The sequence below is a fragment of the Hippopotamus amphibius genome, chromosome 1 (genome assembly GCF_030028045.1).
Source record: "Hippopotamus amphibius kiboko isolate mHipAmp2 chromosome 1, mHipAmp2.hap2, whole genome shotgun sequence".
Taxonomy (NCBI): Eukaryota; Metazoa; Chordata; class Mammalia; order Artiodactyla; family Hippopotamidae; genus Hippopotamus; species Hippopotamus amphibius.
Window position 1 is genome coordinate 85,899,190 of NC_080186.1, and position 18,521 is coordinate 85,917,710.

The 18,521-nt window shown below is 32.0% G+C and overlaps 1 protein-coding gene across 3 annotated transcripts in view; it reads right to left on the bottom strand.

Moving 5' to 3' along the window:
* DPYD (dihydropyrimidine dehydrogenase) overlaps positions 1–18,521 on the bottom strand; it is an 807,016-nt gene that overhangs the window by 682,269 nt on the left and 106,226 nt on the right. For all 3 annotated transcript variants that reach the window (XM_057718457.1, XM_057718467.1, XM_057718475.1), the window contains exon 3: positions 10,656–10,738. In XM_057718457.1, the coding sequence (XP_057574440.1) occupies positions 10,656–10,738 (83 nt within the window). The remainder of the gene's footprint in view (positions 1–10,655; positions 10,739–18,521) is intronic.

Genomic DNA, 18,521 nt, shown 5'->3' on the forward strand with positions numbered 1-18,521 from the left:
GAACTGCAATGTATATCTTCTAGAAGACTATTACAGAAAAAAAATAGAATCAACTATTGTGTTATATGTGGAATGAACCAAAATTAATTAGAATGAGCACTAACAAAATATACCAATGTACTTACAAACAATAATGAATTATCTATAAACACATTCTATTATTCTTCTTAAGTTGCAGAAAATGCCAAATATAATTACAAAATATGTATTCAAAACATGTAAACCCCTAATTTTCCACTTGTAAAAGCCTGATTCAAAAAGCAATTTACTTTATGGTTTACTTAAGCTTTGCAACTACATTAAAATATGATAGTATATACACAACAGCTTGTTAACAAGATTATCATAACATTAAAATCATAATGTGGCACTTCAATTATGGATACTTAAAATTAAAGCTAATCCTCACAGTACCAATTTTTATCTCCTAAATAATTTTAGCTATTAGCTGCTCATTCAAAGTCTGGATCTAAAACGATAAGCATTCTAGAATAAGACTTCGCTCTGTACTTTTCTTTGGTAGTGAAACAAAAGCTGTTTATTTTCTTTCTAGTCTTAAACACACAATCCTTTGCTACTAAAGCAAAAAAATGCAATTTTTTTTTACCTTATTTATGTTGTTGCTAATGTTGTTGCTTTAAATGGTAACATCTAACATACTAATAATACATATTTTCTGTTTTGGTTTTATTCTAAATGAATCAAGTTGTCACAAAATAGCAGATACAATATTAATTTGATTTTTTTCTGTAAATATTTCTTTTAAGAAAATATTGTCTAGTACACAGTAGGCACCAGGTTGAAAGAACCAATGCTCAGATTAATGAATATGATAATGCATTTTATAAATATAAAACTGTATTAACCCATACCTGATTTATTTGTGCTGTTGTTTCACAAAATTTATAATTAATAAGTATGTAATCAGTATTCCCCACATTCAAATTCTAATTAAAGTTCAAAGTAGAGAAAAACATAGTAAATCAACATAGTTCCTAATTCATATATGCCAATTGCTAACAAATCCATAAGTAATCCACAAGTATTATTATTAAGCATATATTTGGTTTTATTAAACATCAGTGAAAATTAAAATAGAACTTTTCTTCTATTTCCCATGAATGGTGAAAAAATTAAATTATCATTGGCCCACCTAAAACTGAATGACAAATCTTGCTTTCACTCATCCCTGGAGTGAATGAAAGTAACATTCCTATACAGTAAACAGATAAAACCAAATGTATGCGTGTGTGTTCATGTGTGCATATTTGCACATTTATGTATGAAATGTGTGTTACATATATATTCATATTACACAAATTACATTAACTTAATTACATGGAACATATAATCAAATGCAATTAATTGCAAATACTTTTGTGTAATTAATCATTTTCCTAAAGCCAAACGTACATTTTCTAAGCTGCATTTCAATAAGGTTATTAAAGTAGTTCCATCATCATTATCTAGAAGAAGGGATGGTGTGCTTTTGTCTTTATATTTTATAAAATCTAAAGATATTCAGCCTGGTTGCCCTCTTCATATGTTAGGTGACACAAACCATAAGCACGTGTGCTTATGTGCATAGAAAAGTGTGTGCCTCTCTCTAACAGAAATGATCAAGACAAGGTGTTCTCTCCGCATGGAAGAAAAGAGGGCTCTCTTGCAATCTGTTTACTGGGGGCAGTGGGATGGGGGAGTTTTCCAGAGATTCCTGCTGATCCGTTTAATGAAAACAAAACTTGGAGGAAAATAGTGACGAGAGAACCAAGAAATATGATTAAAATAGAAAGCTTACAATTTGCCTCTGCATACAATTTCACAGGCCAAACTTTGCATGCAGTGAAAACACATACATACACACACACACAGGCATCTATGACTACCTTTCTTTTTGAAAACTTTGAAAACAAAAATATGTTACTACTATTAAATCATATGTAATCATTTATATCATGATATAATGTATTCAGGATTTTAAACAATTCATGTTTACTTCCCATACCATTAAACAACCTGATGATTTTATTAGAAGTATGTTAATAACTTCTCATTTTATTTATATTTTTCTTCAACGCCACTTCAAATTTTCTCATGCCTTATATTTGTTTTCTAAAGTACTTATTCAATTCACTATGCATAAATATTTAGGTTGCCTTCTCCCTCCTCCTTTTTTTAACAATTATGAAAGAATTTCATTGAAACTTGTGCATAAAACTGTAATTCTAACAGATATGTCTGAAAAGTAAATGGATCTCCAAATTTCAAATGCTGTCACACTGCAAGATTTCCTTGACTGGGGCAGGGAGATTTGTACAGAGACAGAAATAAAAATAGAAATTAATAGAGTACATATATATAGACATATATATATAAACAAATGCACTTATACATATATATGTATATATACACACACACACAAACTTATCTACAAGTGAAGGTTAACTAGGATAGTGATAATGTTCTTATCTTCAAGTATTATTCAAATGGACAAAATAACTCACAGACAGTCTTTTACTCCAGTTCATGTAGAAGTACCAGTTAAAGAAATATCAGTGTAGTTTAACTGTTATGCTTAGCAAGGGATGCAAAATTAATACAACTAAAACAATAAGCAACTAAAACAATATTTAGGTAGCAGGAGTAGCACATCCCTTAAATAACATGGCAAACAGCCTCAGTCCCACTAGATATTAACAGAGAAATGAAATTAAAGTTGTACTTTATAGACTAACACATCTAGAAGGGAAAAACTGAAAAACACCTCTTTTTAATGTCTTTGAATCTCTCTTCAGACCTCACTCTTTCAATGAAAAGTTTAGATTCCTCTTTATATCCTCCTACCTCTGAAAGGCTATGAGTCTAAAGCAAAGCAATAAGCTTTAAAGGATTTCTATCTTTTGACTTAAATATTTAAAATTTACTGTATCTCTTAAAATTATTTTCCTAATTTACATAGTTATACTTTCAGTTTTTACTCTGGATACATAGCTGGGTTTATGATACACCTACAATTACTATTACACACACCAGAAAAAAAGCCAAGAACATAAACTGTGCAACTCAACATCACCATCTAGTGACAGAATTCCTAACACGTGACAAAGCTGAGCAAAAAGGAACAGATTTCAGAGATTATAATGTACTGGTAGTTTGTAATGATCATTTAAATGAAACAGCTCTCACTGAATATGTTTGGCTCTGCAAATAAAATACTAACCCCTAATTGGTAATATTTGTACTCTAAAATGTAATTTATATTCTCACCATAGAGGTATATACATAGATGTCACCAATCTATATTTCTGTGTATTAAGTCATTATCCGAAAGCTTCATATAGTTTTTTACATTTGTTTCTTAATAAACTATATTCTACACGTACCTTTTCTTTCAGATTTTGACACCCCATTTTCTTAAGTTATTCAACGCAATACCTTCCAATTTCATATTTCTACTACGCATGGCCCACTACTGCCTCGGGAAGTAAAAAGGGGACAAGGAGACACCATGTTTTTTAAAAAGTCCCACTTTCCCCCTTGATGTTTAGAATTTACTGCAGAGGCTAAGACAGGTGCAAACATGCTAATAGAGAAATAAATCACTCTGGCATTATAAGAGGGTTGAATTAGCAGAGATATGGGGAAAAAATGATGAAAAGAAATTGAGAATTTCACTTCTAAATTCACTACTATTATACTATAGACAGAGATTTCACCTAGAGATGATACATTTCTTTTCTATTCTTAAAATTTTTTTATGTGATCATTTTCAGAAACCCTGTACAGTATTTCCACACAGCCATAGAACTACAATGGACTCTGTAAGTTAGATAAAAAATATTCCCTCTGGTATTCTACATTCTAAGACCACAATGAAGTTGTCCAGTCAATTCCATTATATGGCATATGTAATTTCTTTGAAATAAGCACCATTAAATGGAAATAATGTATACAAACATTGCAATACTTTGTATTTTCATTTTCTTAATGTTTCATAAATTACAAAGCATTCTCTCCTACATTATGTTGTTCTTCATAACAGTCTTATTGTTTTCAATCCTATCTTACAAAAAAGTAAGACCAAAAAAGACTAATTATCTAAAATCACAGTTGGAGTCTAAAAGCTGATTTTTGCCACTTATCCTGGTATTCGTATCTTATTTTATTTTTTCCATTTTTCCATTTATTTCATTATTTTTCTAATCATTCATAATATGCTCCTATTATAGCAAATTTCGAAAAGAAAATTATAAGCCAGAAAAAAGTATAAGCCCACCACCCAGATATAGTAGCTATTTTGCTATATTTTATTCCTATCTTTTTTCTCTTCATTCTTTATATTCGATGGAGATCATGTTCTACACTCAATGTTGTTTCCTGGTATTTTTCACTGAACATGAGGATTCTCGTGTCAGTAAAAAACACTGTGTTAAAGATAACTTTAATATCTAGATATAACTAAATATGCCCCGATTTACCATTATGTATATATATATAGATATAATATATCATACATATTATTCTATATTCTAGAAACGTCTTTTTTTCATTTTCTTATTATTATTTCCTTAAACGTAGACAATTAGGTTCTACTCCATTTGTTTACTGTTATATTCTACAGTTTGAGAAACAGTTTCAGATTGTCCATAATTTCTATGTCTTGTGCATAGCATATTTCATGAAGTTAGAGTCATATGAAAAGGGGTATGTTTGTTTCAAGGTTCTTGGTACTTATTGGTACACTGCTTTACTTAAATGCAGAAGTAATTTCAACTCCTCTTGACCTCTGAGAATGGGACGATGGCTCTTACTATTCCATCTCCAGAACTCAAAAATCTCCTCCCCGCTGAGCTGCAGTTACGTCAAGAACCAAGAAATCAGTACTTTTTAATGTAATTTATATTTTGCTTGCCATTAGATTCAAATATCTTAAGAGTTTCTTAATCATACTTTGACAATGAATCACTGAGCTCCTAAATCTTTTTGAATCTCTTACACACATGGCAATACAGAACACTGATGTTGTCTAAATTCTGTGGGTTTTATTCCATATACAGAGCTTCTTTTAATGCAGTCAAAGCTTAGTTATTTCCTCATCTACTTTTTAGATTATTATCTCTTTCCCCGTCCAAACCTCAGACATAGTCACTTCCATAGTTTATTGGACTGTGGCTGTCTCATTTATTTCTTTTAGCTCTTTAATAACATGAAACTTCTTTTAACACCTGTGAGGTGAAAATATAACGTGATTTCTTTTTTCTAAACAGCAAAACAACTGCCTCTTATACCACTGGCCAAATGATTCACTATTCCTGGATGACTGGGGTCCTCTAATACAACTGCCTCATGGGATCTTCATGGAATAGGTAATACACAGAAAAGCTCACAAATTCCCATCTTTATCTTAAACTGACCACATTACTAAATTCTTTTATTAATTTCTAGTGTGTTTTTGTTGTTAATTCTATAGTGATTTCTACATACAACTTATGTCTTTGGAGAATAATAGTCACCTCGTCTCCTCCACATCGATTTGCTAATTTTTGTTTTATATCCGCTACTATGTTACACTTTTACTCTTCTTTTTTTGAGAGAGAGTGTGTGTGATGTGTATGTGTCGTGTGTGAACATGGTTTAGCCTTAACCTAGACTCTCCTTTGATAATAATTCTATCAGTGAGAAGAAGGTGAATGTCATGTTAGCAACTCAAAAACATCCCTCTGGGGAGATGCAGTCCAAATCATAGCCACTAACCACATGCAATGATTTACATTCAAGTTGATAAAAATTAAATAAAATTAAACATTCAGTTCTTCAGTTATACTAGCCACAGTTCAACCGCTCAGTAACCACACATGGCCAGTGGCTATCATGATGAACAGCAGAGAGCATTTCTACCTGAGGCAGTCTTTTACTCCAGTTTACGGAAAGTTCTACTGAGCAGCACTGCTCTAGATGTCTCCATGAGCCACAGAACACTGGGCAGGAATGCCACCACCCTTTTCTTCTCAGGCACACCATATTAGAGTCCCAAAAACCTCTGCTGGAGAAAGTTATTTAAAATTTATTAATTCCAAAATACGTTTCTCTCTGACACACATTTTCCTAAACCAAGTATTTTCTTAGGCATCCTGTTAGACTCTCCTCCTTTCTGATTCCATGTACTGTCATTGCAAATCTGATGCTTTCCCATGGCTACAAATATCAAAATACTTAACAAATCCCAGTCCTCATCCTCCAGCCTTTTTCTTGATTTGCAGAATTGTTTTCCTTAGCCTACTGCAAATTTACACAAGTCTGACATAGATATCTCAAATTTATCTAAAAAACCAAAATCGTCTTTCTTAATCCTCCTCTTCTTTTGTCTCTCCCTATCTCAATTAATGTATATCCAAACACTCAAAATAAAAACATTTGAGTTTAAACTTATACAGTGCTGTATGTAAATTATATCTCAATAAAAATGGAAGGAAAAAAAGTTGAATACAAAGTGAAAAATTTTTTTTGAATTGCCCATCCTTCTTACTTTTTATCTTTATCAATAATTCAACAAATAACTATTAAGCACCTACTATATGCTGATACTGTGGTAAGGCTAAGAACACAAAGGAAAACAAAATAGCAATCCTCCTATTCTCATGAGATTTACTATCTAGTAGAATACACAAATAATTTAGACTTTATTCTAAAAGTATAAGAAAATTTTAAAAGGTTTTAAACAGAGCAACACAGATTAAATCAAATTTATGATTTATTGAGGCTATTAATCACAAAGTCTCATCAGATCTACCTTCTAAATACTTCTAAGTTTTTCAAACACACTCCCCCTCTGCTGACCCTGCTCTATACCCTTCTATCTTTATCTTAGTGGGGTCAGTGATTTCTCTAGCTCTCTCATTCCCTTCACTGTACCCTCCACTCTGTTGACAAAACAAACTTTTAAATTTTTTTCCCATTCTGGGTATGAGTTAAAACCTAATCAAATACCTGTTTTATTTAGCCGGCACATTCCAAAGTAGGCTATAGCCCTTTATGCTTTTTAAATACCTGGCCACAGGTCCTCACAACCGAAATTAGATCCTCACATCTGGGATCAGGGAAAAGCACAGGAGGGGTCTAAAATGATTCCTGAGCTGGGACACTGATTAAAGAACAGGTCCAAGAGTGCATGGCAAAGACTGGCCACAAAGAGAGACAGGATGAGGTGATGGAGAATTGAGCAAGGGCAGAAACCTCTCTTTTTTGTTCTAAGCTCATAGAAATAGTAGAACCTTCATAAACAAGGAGGTAATACCCAACTTGATGATAGGGCCCAAACACAGCAGCCACAAAATGTCAGTCTTCAGATTCAGTCCAGTTTTGCTCCAGCTTCTCCAGGCTAGACACACTCAGGAGGAGGGTACATTGTGGGTGCCCAGAGCCACCTGAGGGCTGCTGCAGAGGTTAAGTTAGTGAGAAGAAACGATGCTTCATAGCCAAGCTATATCATGCCCATGGGCCAAGAGAAAAAATGCCATGGAATTTCTGGGACCAGGGAAACAATTCAAGTACTGGGGCTTGAAGGCTTCACATCAAGCATTTGATTTTTGTATCTGTCTCCCCCACTAGGCCATTAGCTCCTTGAGGGCAGAGACTCTCTTATTCATATCTGTCACCCCATTACCTGGTATATTACAGAAACCCAATAAATGTTTATTAAATAAATGAATGTATCTATCCTCACACTGTAACTTGTTACCCCATTAAAATTCTAAAAAGCTATAAAATAATCTTCATAGTTTAATCAATATATTTAGCCCTGTCACCCTCTTCCTTAAAACAATGACTCCCTGAAATAATTTAAAGTATATATCATGGCAAGCTAGATTCTACATAACTGACCTCTAGAATATGGTAACAAACACATTTCCAACCAACCTCCTGAGACCAGCCCCTGAGCTAACTGAAATTTTTGGCAAATTATTCATACCTGTTTCCCACTGCCCCCTCTCACACTTTGAGATTCTGAACAGTTCCCATCATCCCTGCCAACCTCATACTACTTTATTTCTACCCAAGGATTCTTGGCATATAAGAAGAGATATTACTGACCAAATAATTCTGCCTATGTGAGTTTTGTGGGAAAATATATACTCAAAAAAGCTTGAAAAAAAGCTTTACTGTTCTTGAAATATGTCTTGCACCTGTAGCCCAATGCCTTTGCTCAATACTTTCCCTCTACCTGTAAAACTGGCCATCTTCAAGGCCTAGATCAAATTTCTTATCCTCTCCATAGTTTTCTTTGATTCAACCCCTTCATATACAGTAAAAAAAAAAGATCATAGATTAGAGAACAATTACTTTTTGCCCCTTGATGCAGTATGCTTTTATTCTGTTAGTCACATAACATTGTAACTTTTTGTTTATATATTTCCATAATCTCACATACGAAGAATGAGCTCCTGCTGTATTTTCTAAAGGCAAAAACCAAATTTTTTTAAAAAATGCTAGCCCACAGTTTACTAAATTGTTGAATGCTTTTGGTAACTAGATTATTTAGTTGTGTTTAGTGAACCTAAACATTATAAATGTGTGTGTGTGTGTGTGTGTGTGTAAAATATGCTCCTAATGTAAACAAAGTACATTACACATCCATATGATTAAATGCTGATTTAAATTATCTAGACTACTACTCTTTCTCATAGCATGGGTGGTTGAGAGGTTACTCCAATCAGGTAATACTTGTTTTTCTCATTAATTCATCTCTACTTTTTAAAAAGCATAATAACCTGGTATTTTCTAAAATGGCAAGTATTAAAAAACTTGGCAGAATTTAATAATCTCTTCAAATGTAGTTCTCCCATAATTCAATTTGTTTTTTTTTTTTTTTTGGTGATAAATTTTCTGTACTAATTACATGTCCTTTCCTTATTCATTGTATTTCCCTCACTCACATCCATTTTCATTCCCATTGCCCCTCTGCAATTCTTTCTGTGTTTCTGGCCTTTTATTCAAAGCTTCAGAGCTGGCATTCTCTTTGTCTTCCTGTGGGTCTATGTGTTTACTTCAAACAGAATAGATATGAAAATACAGAGAATAACTGTACTGTTCTAAATAAATATTGGTGTTACGCTTAATATAGTCAAAGTTATTATAATAAACATTTACAAAAATGATGTTTTCACTGTACACCTGTGGTACTTTCAGATAGAGGATAAAGAATATATTGAAAAACAGCAGTTCACTCATAACTCTGCATTGGCCTTTTCCACAATATTTTTTACTCTTTATTTTAAATTTACTACTATTTTCAATACTTTTAACTTTCTGAGAATGTCCGATTGCACTGTATATCAATACAAATTCTCTATTGTGGACTCAGTTTTATTTTTCTTCTTTTTTTTATTAGTAAAGACATTAACAATAAAATAGGCTCACTTGCTCCAGCTGGTAATTTCTCAGTACTAGTAATATATTATTCCTCTTTTTGTGACATCATAATCATCTATATAGAAGTACCATGTATCTTTGTGTAGAAGCTACTGTTTCCATTAAATTTAATTACCTCCCCCTGTGGTTTTAAATAGAAGTGGCTTCAAAATGAGGGCAGCTTCTATTAAATTTAATTACTTTCCCCTGCTGCTTGCGTGGTAAAAGAGAGGTCACTAAATGAGAGCAGCTTCTAGACTAAAGTATATGGTAACTGTGTGCCAGCAATAACAAAACTGTGCCCAAACTACCCTTCTAGGGAGCTTCACAGGTTTATCCTTTCTCCTATTTAAAATTTTTTCTTTAGCCTTGATTTAAGCCCCTAAAAAAATGAGCACTGAAAGAAGGAGATATATTTTAAAAATCAATTTTAGTTTCACAGGCTAAATCAAGGTAAATATACTATTTCTGTACAAATATATTGGAAATTATCACACTCAAAGCTCAGAACTTTTAAGATTAACATCATTTGTTGCCATTTCTCCAGCTGTAAGGATGCTAAGTTTTATTCTTCACACATTTTCAATGTCTAGTAAAAGCCTTCATTGACTCTGATCAGATGAATTTAAAGACTGCTTCCTAAAAATTATTAAAAAGGTATTAAGTTTGGGGAGATTTCAGAAAAATATTCAGAAATAGCAATGTTAAAAAGAAAGAAGAAAAAACCATCAGGTTCATTACAGACTGCTGTATTTGAAAAAAAATTAATCTGTATGCTTTATAATACTATGAAAATGTATATCTGTTTAAAAATACTATAGTATAATCCTATAAAATCTAATAGAATATGAAATTTTAAGTACTTCTTTTTAAATTAAATATTAATTAGGAGAAAATACTACTCAGTTAAAAGACCATTGTACTGTTTATTTTTTTTACACAGGCAGAATGTAGATGAACAATATTTCCATTCAATCACACAGTTTAGTATAAATATAAAACAAGACACCCCTTAAGCATTTTAAGTAACAAATTAAACATTTACATTTTTTACTGTGCACTGAGGCTTAACATTTATGCAGCTTCAAAACCAAAGTACAGCCTCAAGGGAAGTCTCTCCACTGACAAATTAATACCTTAGAGAACAGAGCTGAATGGTGGCAATGAACTCATTTGTTCCCCCAATAATGAAGAATGACTTTTTCTTTACCACATCTGTGACTGTTGCTATGGTGACCCAGACTTACCTCATTGCTTCTCGGAGAGCTCCTCGCTCACCAAGAGTCGTGTGCTTGATGTCATCAAAATTATTCTCCAGCTTCTCACAATTCTGCAACATATTAGAAAAATGCATTAATCCTCCAACATCCTGGATAAAATTATATCTATGCAATTATGTAAAATATAATTGATTATATTGATTATAGACCCAAAAATATGCACACCACTTTAATTGGGTAGGATTCATTAAAATTGACAGTGTGAATTCAACAGTAACAAAATAAAAACGTTTTATGATACAGCTGTCACAGAAGTCTTATCAATTTTTCAAAATTGGGTAAATAGAAGAAATGATTATATAAAAGTAGTACAACTTCTAGAGTTTTGAGGTTTAAAAATTAGTTCTGTAAAATAATCTCAAGTATATCAAAGCCAAACTGGAACTCAAAAGAAAGTCAATAAAGTTTTAAATCACAATAAATTGTATATGATAAATACTCAGTTCTAAAAAATTAGTACTTATTGATGTGGAAAGATAAAGCCCGGGCATAACATAACAATAAAAGTTCAAACATTTTGAAATCAAAATTTTAAAATTAGATCTTTAAATAGCAATTATATACAAATAAGTCCAATCATTAAAATTGTGACATTATATCAGGCTCTTAGCATTACTAGATCGAATTTTCTATGAGGTTTTTTTACAATTTTAATTATATTTTTGTATGTAAAACTAACTTAATCTTACATGACCCTAATAAGTTACGAGAACATAACATATAGGATTAAATTTTAGCATAAAAAATGTATCCATATGAATCTTTTGGCAGATTAGATTTCAAGTATATTTTAGTGGTACTTAGGTAATAAAATAATTGGATTTAGAATTTCAGTTAATTTAACAAACAGAAAAACTAAATAATAAAAATTTAAACACTAACGGGTTCTATTTAAATTGTAAATAATTATGCTGGATTTTACAAAAATACAGAATTCAGATTAATAATTTCCAATGTGTAAGAATTCATTGATTTAAAACCCATTGTTATATACAGCATTACCTTACCTTGATATTTTTTAGGTCGGCCAAATTAAGGCAAAGATCCTTTTTAACATATAGTTACATGTTTTACAATGAAAATCTTGAAAATTAGCAAAATGTACCTAAAATAATATGAATTCTGAATAAAAGTCCTTTTTTGGGTATGTGAGTAGCAAATATCTCCTGCTCTGTGTCGTCTTTTCACTTTTTAATAGTATCTTTTCATAAAGAGCATTTCTTATTTTTAAAGAGGCCCAATTTATTATTGCTTAAATTTATGGTTAGTGCTATTTGTGTCCTGTTTGAGAAATCTTTGATTTCCTCAAGGTTATAAATATATTTTCCTATATTTTTTCCGCAAAGATTTATTACTCTGCATTTCACATTTAGATGGGTAATTCATCTGGGATTGATATTTGTATATGGTATATAACAGGAAATCACAGCATACAGGTCAGCAATTAAATCAGTACTCTTTATTGAAAAGACCACCATTTCCCCACTTTAATTCATCCTTTCCATAAAGTAAGACACAGTTTACATAGTGTCTGTTTCTGGAGTCCATAATGGTCCACTGCTCAATTTCCTATACTTGTGCCAGTATCACACTTTTTTTAAGTTACTTATACCTATAATAAATAAAGAACTCTTACAAGTAAATATGAAAAAAAACAGACAATTCAATGTAAAATGGGCAAAAGACACATAAACACTATATAACAGAGACTATACAAATAGTTAATGTAAAAAAAAATGCTCAACAGCATCATGAGAAAGACGCAAATTTTAAAAATGAGATACCACTATACACTTTGAAAATGCATAAAATGAAAAAGATAGATGATACAAAAGTGGTTTTTTTAGCATAAAGAGCAAGTGAAGCACTGCTGGTGGAATTGTAAATTGTTACAACCACTTGATAAAGCTTTTTGGTGGCACTTTCAAAAGCTGAACATTCATGTCTAGAAATAGACCCAGAACAAATATATAACACATTCACCTAAAGTCATATACAAGAATGTTAATTGTAGCACTACCCAAATTTCCCAAAACTGACAATAAGTCAAAGGCACATAAAGATGGTATATGTAAATCAATTGTGTTATGTTAATACAATGGAAAATACATAGCAACGATAATGAACAAACTACATTTACGTGGAGTAACATGGGTGTATCTCACAGCTGAACTACTAGATAAATGAAATGACACATAAAAGAGCACATAGAAAAATTATTCCACTTACATGAAGTTCAAAAATCAGCAAAGCTACAGTGAATAGTCCAACAATAAAAGAAAACAATTCCATTTATAAGAACATAAAAAAGAATAAAATACTTGTGAATCACTTTAACAACAGGAGCATAAGACTTGTATACCAAGAAGTACAAAATGTCATGAAAAAAATTAAAGAAGAGCGAAATAAATGGAAAGACATCCCATGTTCATGGATGAGAAGACAATATTGTTAAGGTGGTACTACTCCCTAAATTAATCTAAAGCTTCAATGCAATTCCTGTCAAAATCCCAGCTGACTTTTTTTTTTTTTTTGCAGATTTTGATAAGCTGATCCTAAAATTCATATGAAATTAGAAGGGACCCAGAATACCCAAAACCTTAAAAACAGAAGAGCAAAGTTGAAGGCCTAGTACTTCCTGATTTCAAAAATGACTATATACCTACAGTAAGCAAGACATATATCTGCATATATATATATATATATACACACACACACATGTTCATAGCAGCATTATTCATAACAAAAAGTAGAAAAAAAGCAACTCAATAAAATGATAAATGTATAAACAAATATGGTATCCAATATAATGATATACTACTCAGCCATAAAAGGGTAAGTTCTGATACATGATAAGCTTTGAAAATATTATGCTAAGTGAAAAAGCCAGATACAAAGGCCACATTGTATCAATTCATTTATATAAAATGTCCAGTACAGGCATATCCATAGTGACAGAAAGAAGATTAGTGGTTGCTGCAGAGAGCAAAGGAATTACTGCTAATGGTAACAGGCTTTCTTTTGGGGGACATGAAAGTTCTGAAATTAGTGGCAATCAATGCATAACCACTGTGAATATACTAAAAACCACTGAGTTGTATACATTTTAAAAGGATGAGCCTTATGATATGTGAATATATCTCAAAAAAGCTGTTATTTTAAAAATAGGCAAAACTAATCAAGATATGGAAAATTAGTGGATAGTGACTGCAGGAGCAGAAGAGGCTCTTCTAGGGCACTGTTTAATTCATTTTGTGAAAATTCATGGAACTGAATACTTAAGATCTGTTTACTTTTCCATATCTAATACTGCAATAAAAAGCTTTTAGAAGAGAGTTTGAATTCTGGTGAAGGACTCATAATGCGATAATATATCACTACAGTTAAAGAATGCAGATAAAGAAGTTCAAATTATCTAACACAGTAAATGTTAGCTACCAGCTAATAATAATAAAATAGCATTTTATTACTTACTAAAATTCTGTACTAAGGATCCAATTCCTGCAACTTACCCTGATAAACTTTTGATACTTCATTAACTAAATTATGAACCTTTTCTCTATATAGTGGTCGTCATAAAGAATGACATTTATATGACTATAATTGCAAAGATGAGTAACTAAATTATTTGAATTAGATGGCCTTTAATAAAAATTAGTCTGGGCCTCTAAAGTAGAAAGCAGAGTTTTCCTTTCTTTTTTCAGGGAAAAAAAAGGGGGGGGGAACAAATATAAATTTTACACTGTACAGATTATAGTGCCCTTTCAAATATTCCTATGGAAATAATAAGGTTTTTTAGAAGCTTTATGTTCATAAGTGTTCAATGCAGCATTTTTATGACAGTAAAATATTGGGAGGGGGGAGTCTAAATTTTCAACAGTAAAGGAATGGTTAAATAAAGCACTTTAAATTTGAGGGATGTTACAAATTAATTACAAATGCTGTTTAGATAGAGTTAGCCAATGCTTGTATGACATTGTGTAATTTTTTTTAAAAGACTATAAAATTGAATACCTTGTATGATGTGACTACAATTTTGGAAAATGAACAAGCAAAGCCAAAAAAGACTAGAAATGAAATAGTAACTCAGATTATCTCAAAATGTTGAATAAACAAGGGTTTCTTTTTTACTTATAGTTTTCAGTATTTTCCAAAGTTTCAGTTATATGTTTGTTTCTTTTTGACTTCAAGATAAAAAAATCAAGATTTTTTTAAGTTTTTGGAAGTATTTCTATATTCTATGTTGAATATGCTGTTTTTGTAAAATATAATACAACAAAATAATTGTCAACAATAAAAGAAATTTAATATAAAACAGGACTTGACTTTTCCAATATTTATTTTTTCTATTAAATATACACCCGATTAAGACTTCTGGCTCCTCTGATTATTTGCCAATGAGTTCATGAAAGTTTTAATATTTCAAATTGTCCAAAAAAAGTTTCTGATCATCAGTTTGATTTCTTTACTTTGGCCCACCCCAAAAAGAGGTATAAGGATATACACAAAGCAGTAAAAGAAAATAAAGTCATGTAATAAAATCAGTTACATTTATTTGCTATATTTAACCTACAATATAGCTTAATGTGAACAACTGCTACTCAAATAATGCTACTTGAGCTAAGTGAATACCTGAAAAGACCCAAACACAACTACTAGGCATACAATATTTGAAATGTTCTGTGTTTACCTTTCATATATTTAAACTTAATAACAGATGACTAGTATTTATTCTTGATTCTAAACAGACTTTGCAATACAATTTTTAGACTTGCATAATACTCCACTGCATCCATGTGCTATTATTTATTTAGCTAATTCCTTTTGGTTTGGTTTGTTTGTTTTCTAATGTTATTATAAATATAATATAAGAATAGATGGCTGAAATGAAATAAAAGCTTAAAAAGTATTAAGAAAAAATAAATATTCATTGACTGGCATTATTCCTTCCAACTAATTTCCCATCTAACTCAAATTGTTTTCATGTAAAAGACATCCACAGTACTTGATATGGTAGAGTCAATACTCAAATTCAGGATTACTGATGCTGAATCTCATTCTTGTTGTTTCCCAATTTAACCATTAATGGAAAACAATGCATGTTTTCTCTGTGGTCATATAATTATACTCACTTTTTTCAAGGTTTGCCATAAACCCAACCCCATCAATTTGGATGAATCACTACTAAGAGTCTTACATTTACATCTTAAATTGGAAAAAGATTTCATAACCTTTTTCTTTCAAACTTTACTGACGCGATATGGAAAACAGCATCTTTCGCTTCCCCACAGGTGGCTTATAAATCAGATGTGGAAATAGATATTTCTACTTAATTGTTATGGGTATATTTTTTATTTCTAATAAATCTCCTACTTTGGATATATACACAGATACACACATGTATATACATACAAATGTGTTTGCTAAATGGAGTCATTTAATAGGAATAAATCTGTACCTTAACAAAGTATTTTTGTTTTCTATGATTGACTTTCAAGAAAATCTTGGAAATTTTGTTTTTACCAACAGGGATTAATAAAATCAAATGTTATATCTGAATCTTTTTATTTAAAAACAGCTGTCTTCAGTTAGGGTACTGTCTTTAAGACTCATGCTCTATAGGAAATGTGAGATTTAATCATTAAAGCCAATGGAAAGGCTAAAAAGTCATACTACTGTAATTAAGAGAGGATTTTAAGATCTTGATTTAGCCATTTAAAGTAACTCCCTAGACCAGAGCAATAATGCCCATGGAAAAACAAAGTCATAGACAACAAATATTTAAGGCAGCCTGCTATAACCATGTGACACAGCAGCTTAGAATCAAAAGCAAACACAGATGGAGTCCACAAAAACCTCTTGTCATCCCAATATCCATTTCTGACTCCCTTGAGAAAAACTGTATAATAAAATGTAAAAAGCAAAGATAAAAAATAAGCTTTTATTATTTCTTATAATTTATAAACCATTTCAAAAGAGTGAATGTTAATCTGATCAATTTTGGAAAAGGTCAATTCACAGTAAAATCTATGTGTGGACAACCATTTAAAAGAAGAATTCTTGTGGAAATTTTACTTTTTCAGATTTGTATTTTTAAAAATTATACAGATAGTTTCAGAATCTCAAACGAGTCTAGATGTTACTACAAAAAAAATGCATTTGCCTTCCTGCTATGTGGTAAATTGAGAGCATAAAGAAAAAATACATATACTTTTTTGTTTGTCTGTTTTTTCTGTTGGTCCTGAAGTCCCTCACCACCGTTCTCCTCTTTGCTACCTGCACTGTAGTTTTAAACTTTATTTTGGCCTCCACTGCTGCAGAGAAACAAGTTTGTGAAGGACATTAAAGAAGAAACAAACAAAATTCCTGGGTTTTGAGTTCTTAAAGGCCTATCCCTAGCATGAACAATAGGGTGGAAAGACTACTTGATTGTCTAGCTTTTCCAGCCACAGAGGTAGGAGATAACATTCTTTTGAAGACAGAAAGAGAAGTTGGACACAGAAGTCTGAAGTAGCCCCACTGAGCTCACTGTGGCTCCAGGAACTAAGGAGAGCCACAGATCTCAGAGTTGACTGAGAGACAAAGTGTTCCAGAACATATGAAGGTATTTCTCATGTTAATGATGAGAAGACTCAAATTTAATAGTGATTTTATCTGGAAGTGGCTAAAATGACGTATTTTGCCATGAAGTGGAATGTGAACCCAAAAGTGACTACTGAATAACAGAAAAGGAAAGAACGTTCCATGATTCACACTCCCTGAGTCTGCACAAATCTTACTGTGCCCCACAGAACAATAGAGGAATTAAGTAAGTCCTCTAAACATTTAAACGGTCTACTTGTTACCTTCACCAAAAATACCTCTGTGTCCTGAAGAAATCAAATCCAAGATTTTTTTAAGAACAATATATGAAAGTACCAAAGAAGAGATACAAGAGTTAAATTCTAATTCAGACAAATGTTAGTCTTTTTCCAGAATGAGATAAACATCTCAAGCAACTAACATCTTTATCTGTTCATCCTCTCCATAAATAAAATTAAGCATCAGATTCATTAGATGAGAGGCAAAGAGACTCACTCTCATGTCCACCATCAGTAACATTTCCCTAATATTAGGGACAACTGTAAGAAAAATGGAGCCAATGCCCTTCTATCAAAGTCTATTCTCAGCCCAGTTCATATAAGTACAGATCTGAGAAAAAATTGTAAACTTTTTAAGTAACAAATAACTGCATATGTTATTCATTACAGGGTGAAACCATGTAACTCAGATTGGGACTTGAAGCCACGTGCCAGGACTCAAATCCAGCCTAAACCTGGACTGAGACTTGAATCCACAGTCCTTTAATTGAGATCACACACCTGGTCTCAGGACTTAATGAAGCTTAAGTTCTTAATGTCTCATCACAGAGAGAATTCAGTGAAAGACAAAGTGATAGGTAAGAAGTGAATTTATTTAGAGAGAAACACACTCCACAGGCAGATGTGTGGGCCATCTTAGAAGGCAAGCAGTTCCAAAATATGGTGTGTTTTTAGTTTTTATGGGCTGGGTAATTTCATAGGCTAATGAGTGGGAGGATATCCAATTATTTTGGGGCAGGGCGGGGATTTCCAGGAATTGAGTCACTGCCCACTTTTTTGACCTTTTATGGCTCAGAACTGTCATGGGGCTGGTGGGTGTGTCATTTAGCATGCAAATCTATTACAATGAGAGGATGAGGAGACTCAAGGTCCACTGGAAGTCGAATCTTCCACCATCTGGGACCTAGTTTGTTTTAAGCAGTTTTTGTCAGGTCCTATGGTTGTGTCATTCTTTTAAAGTTTGTGCCCTGCC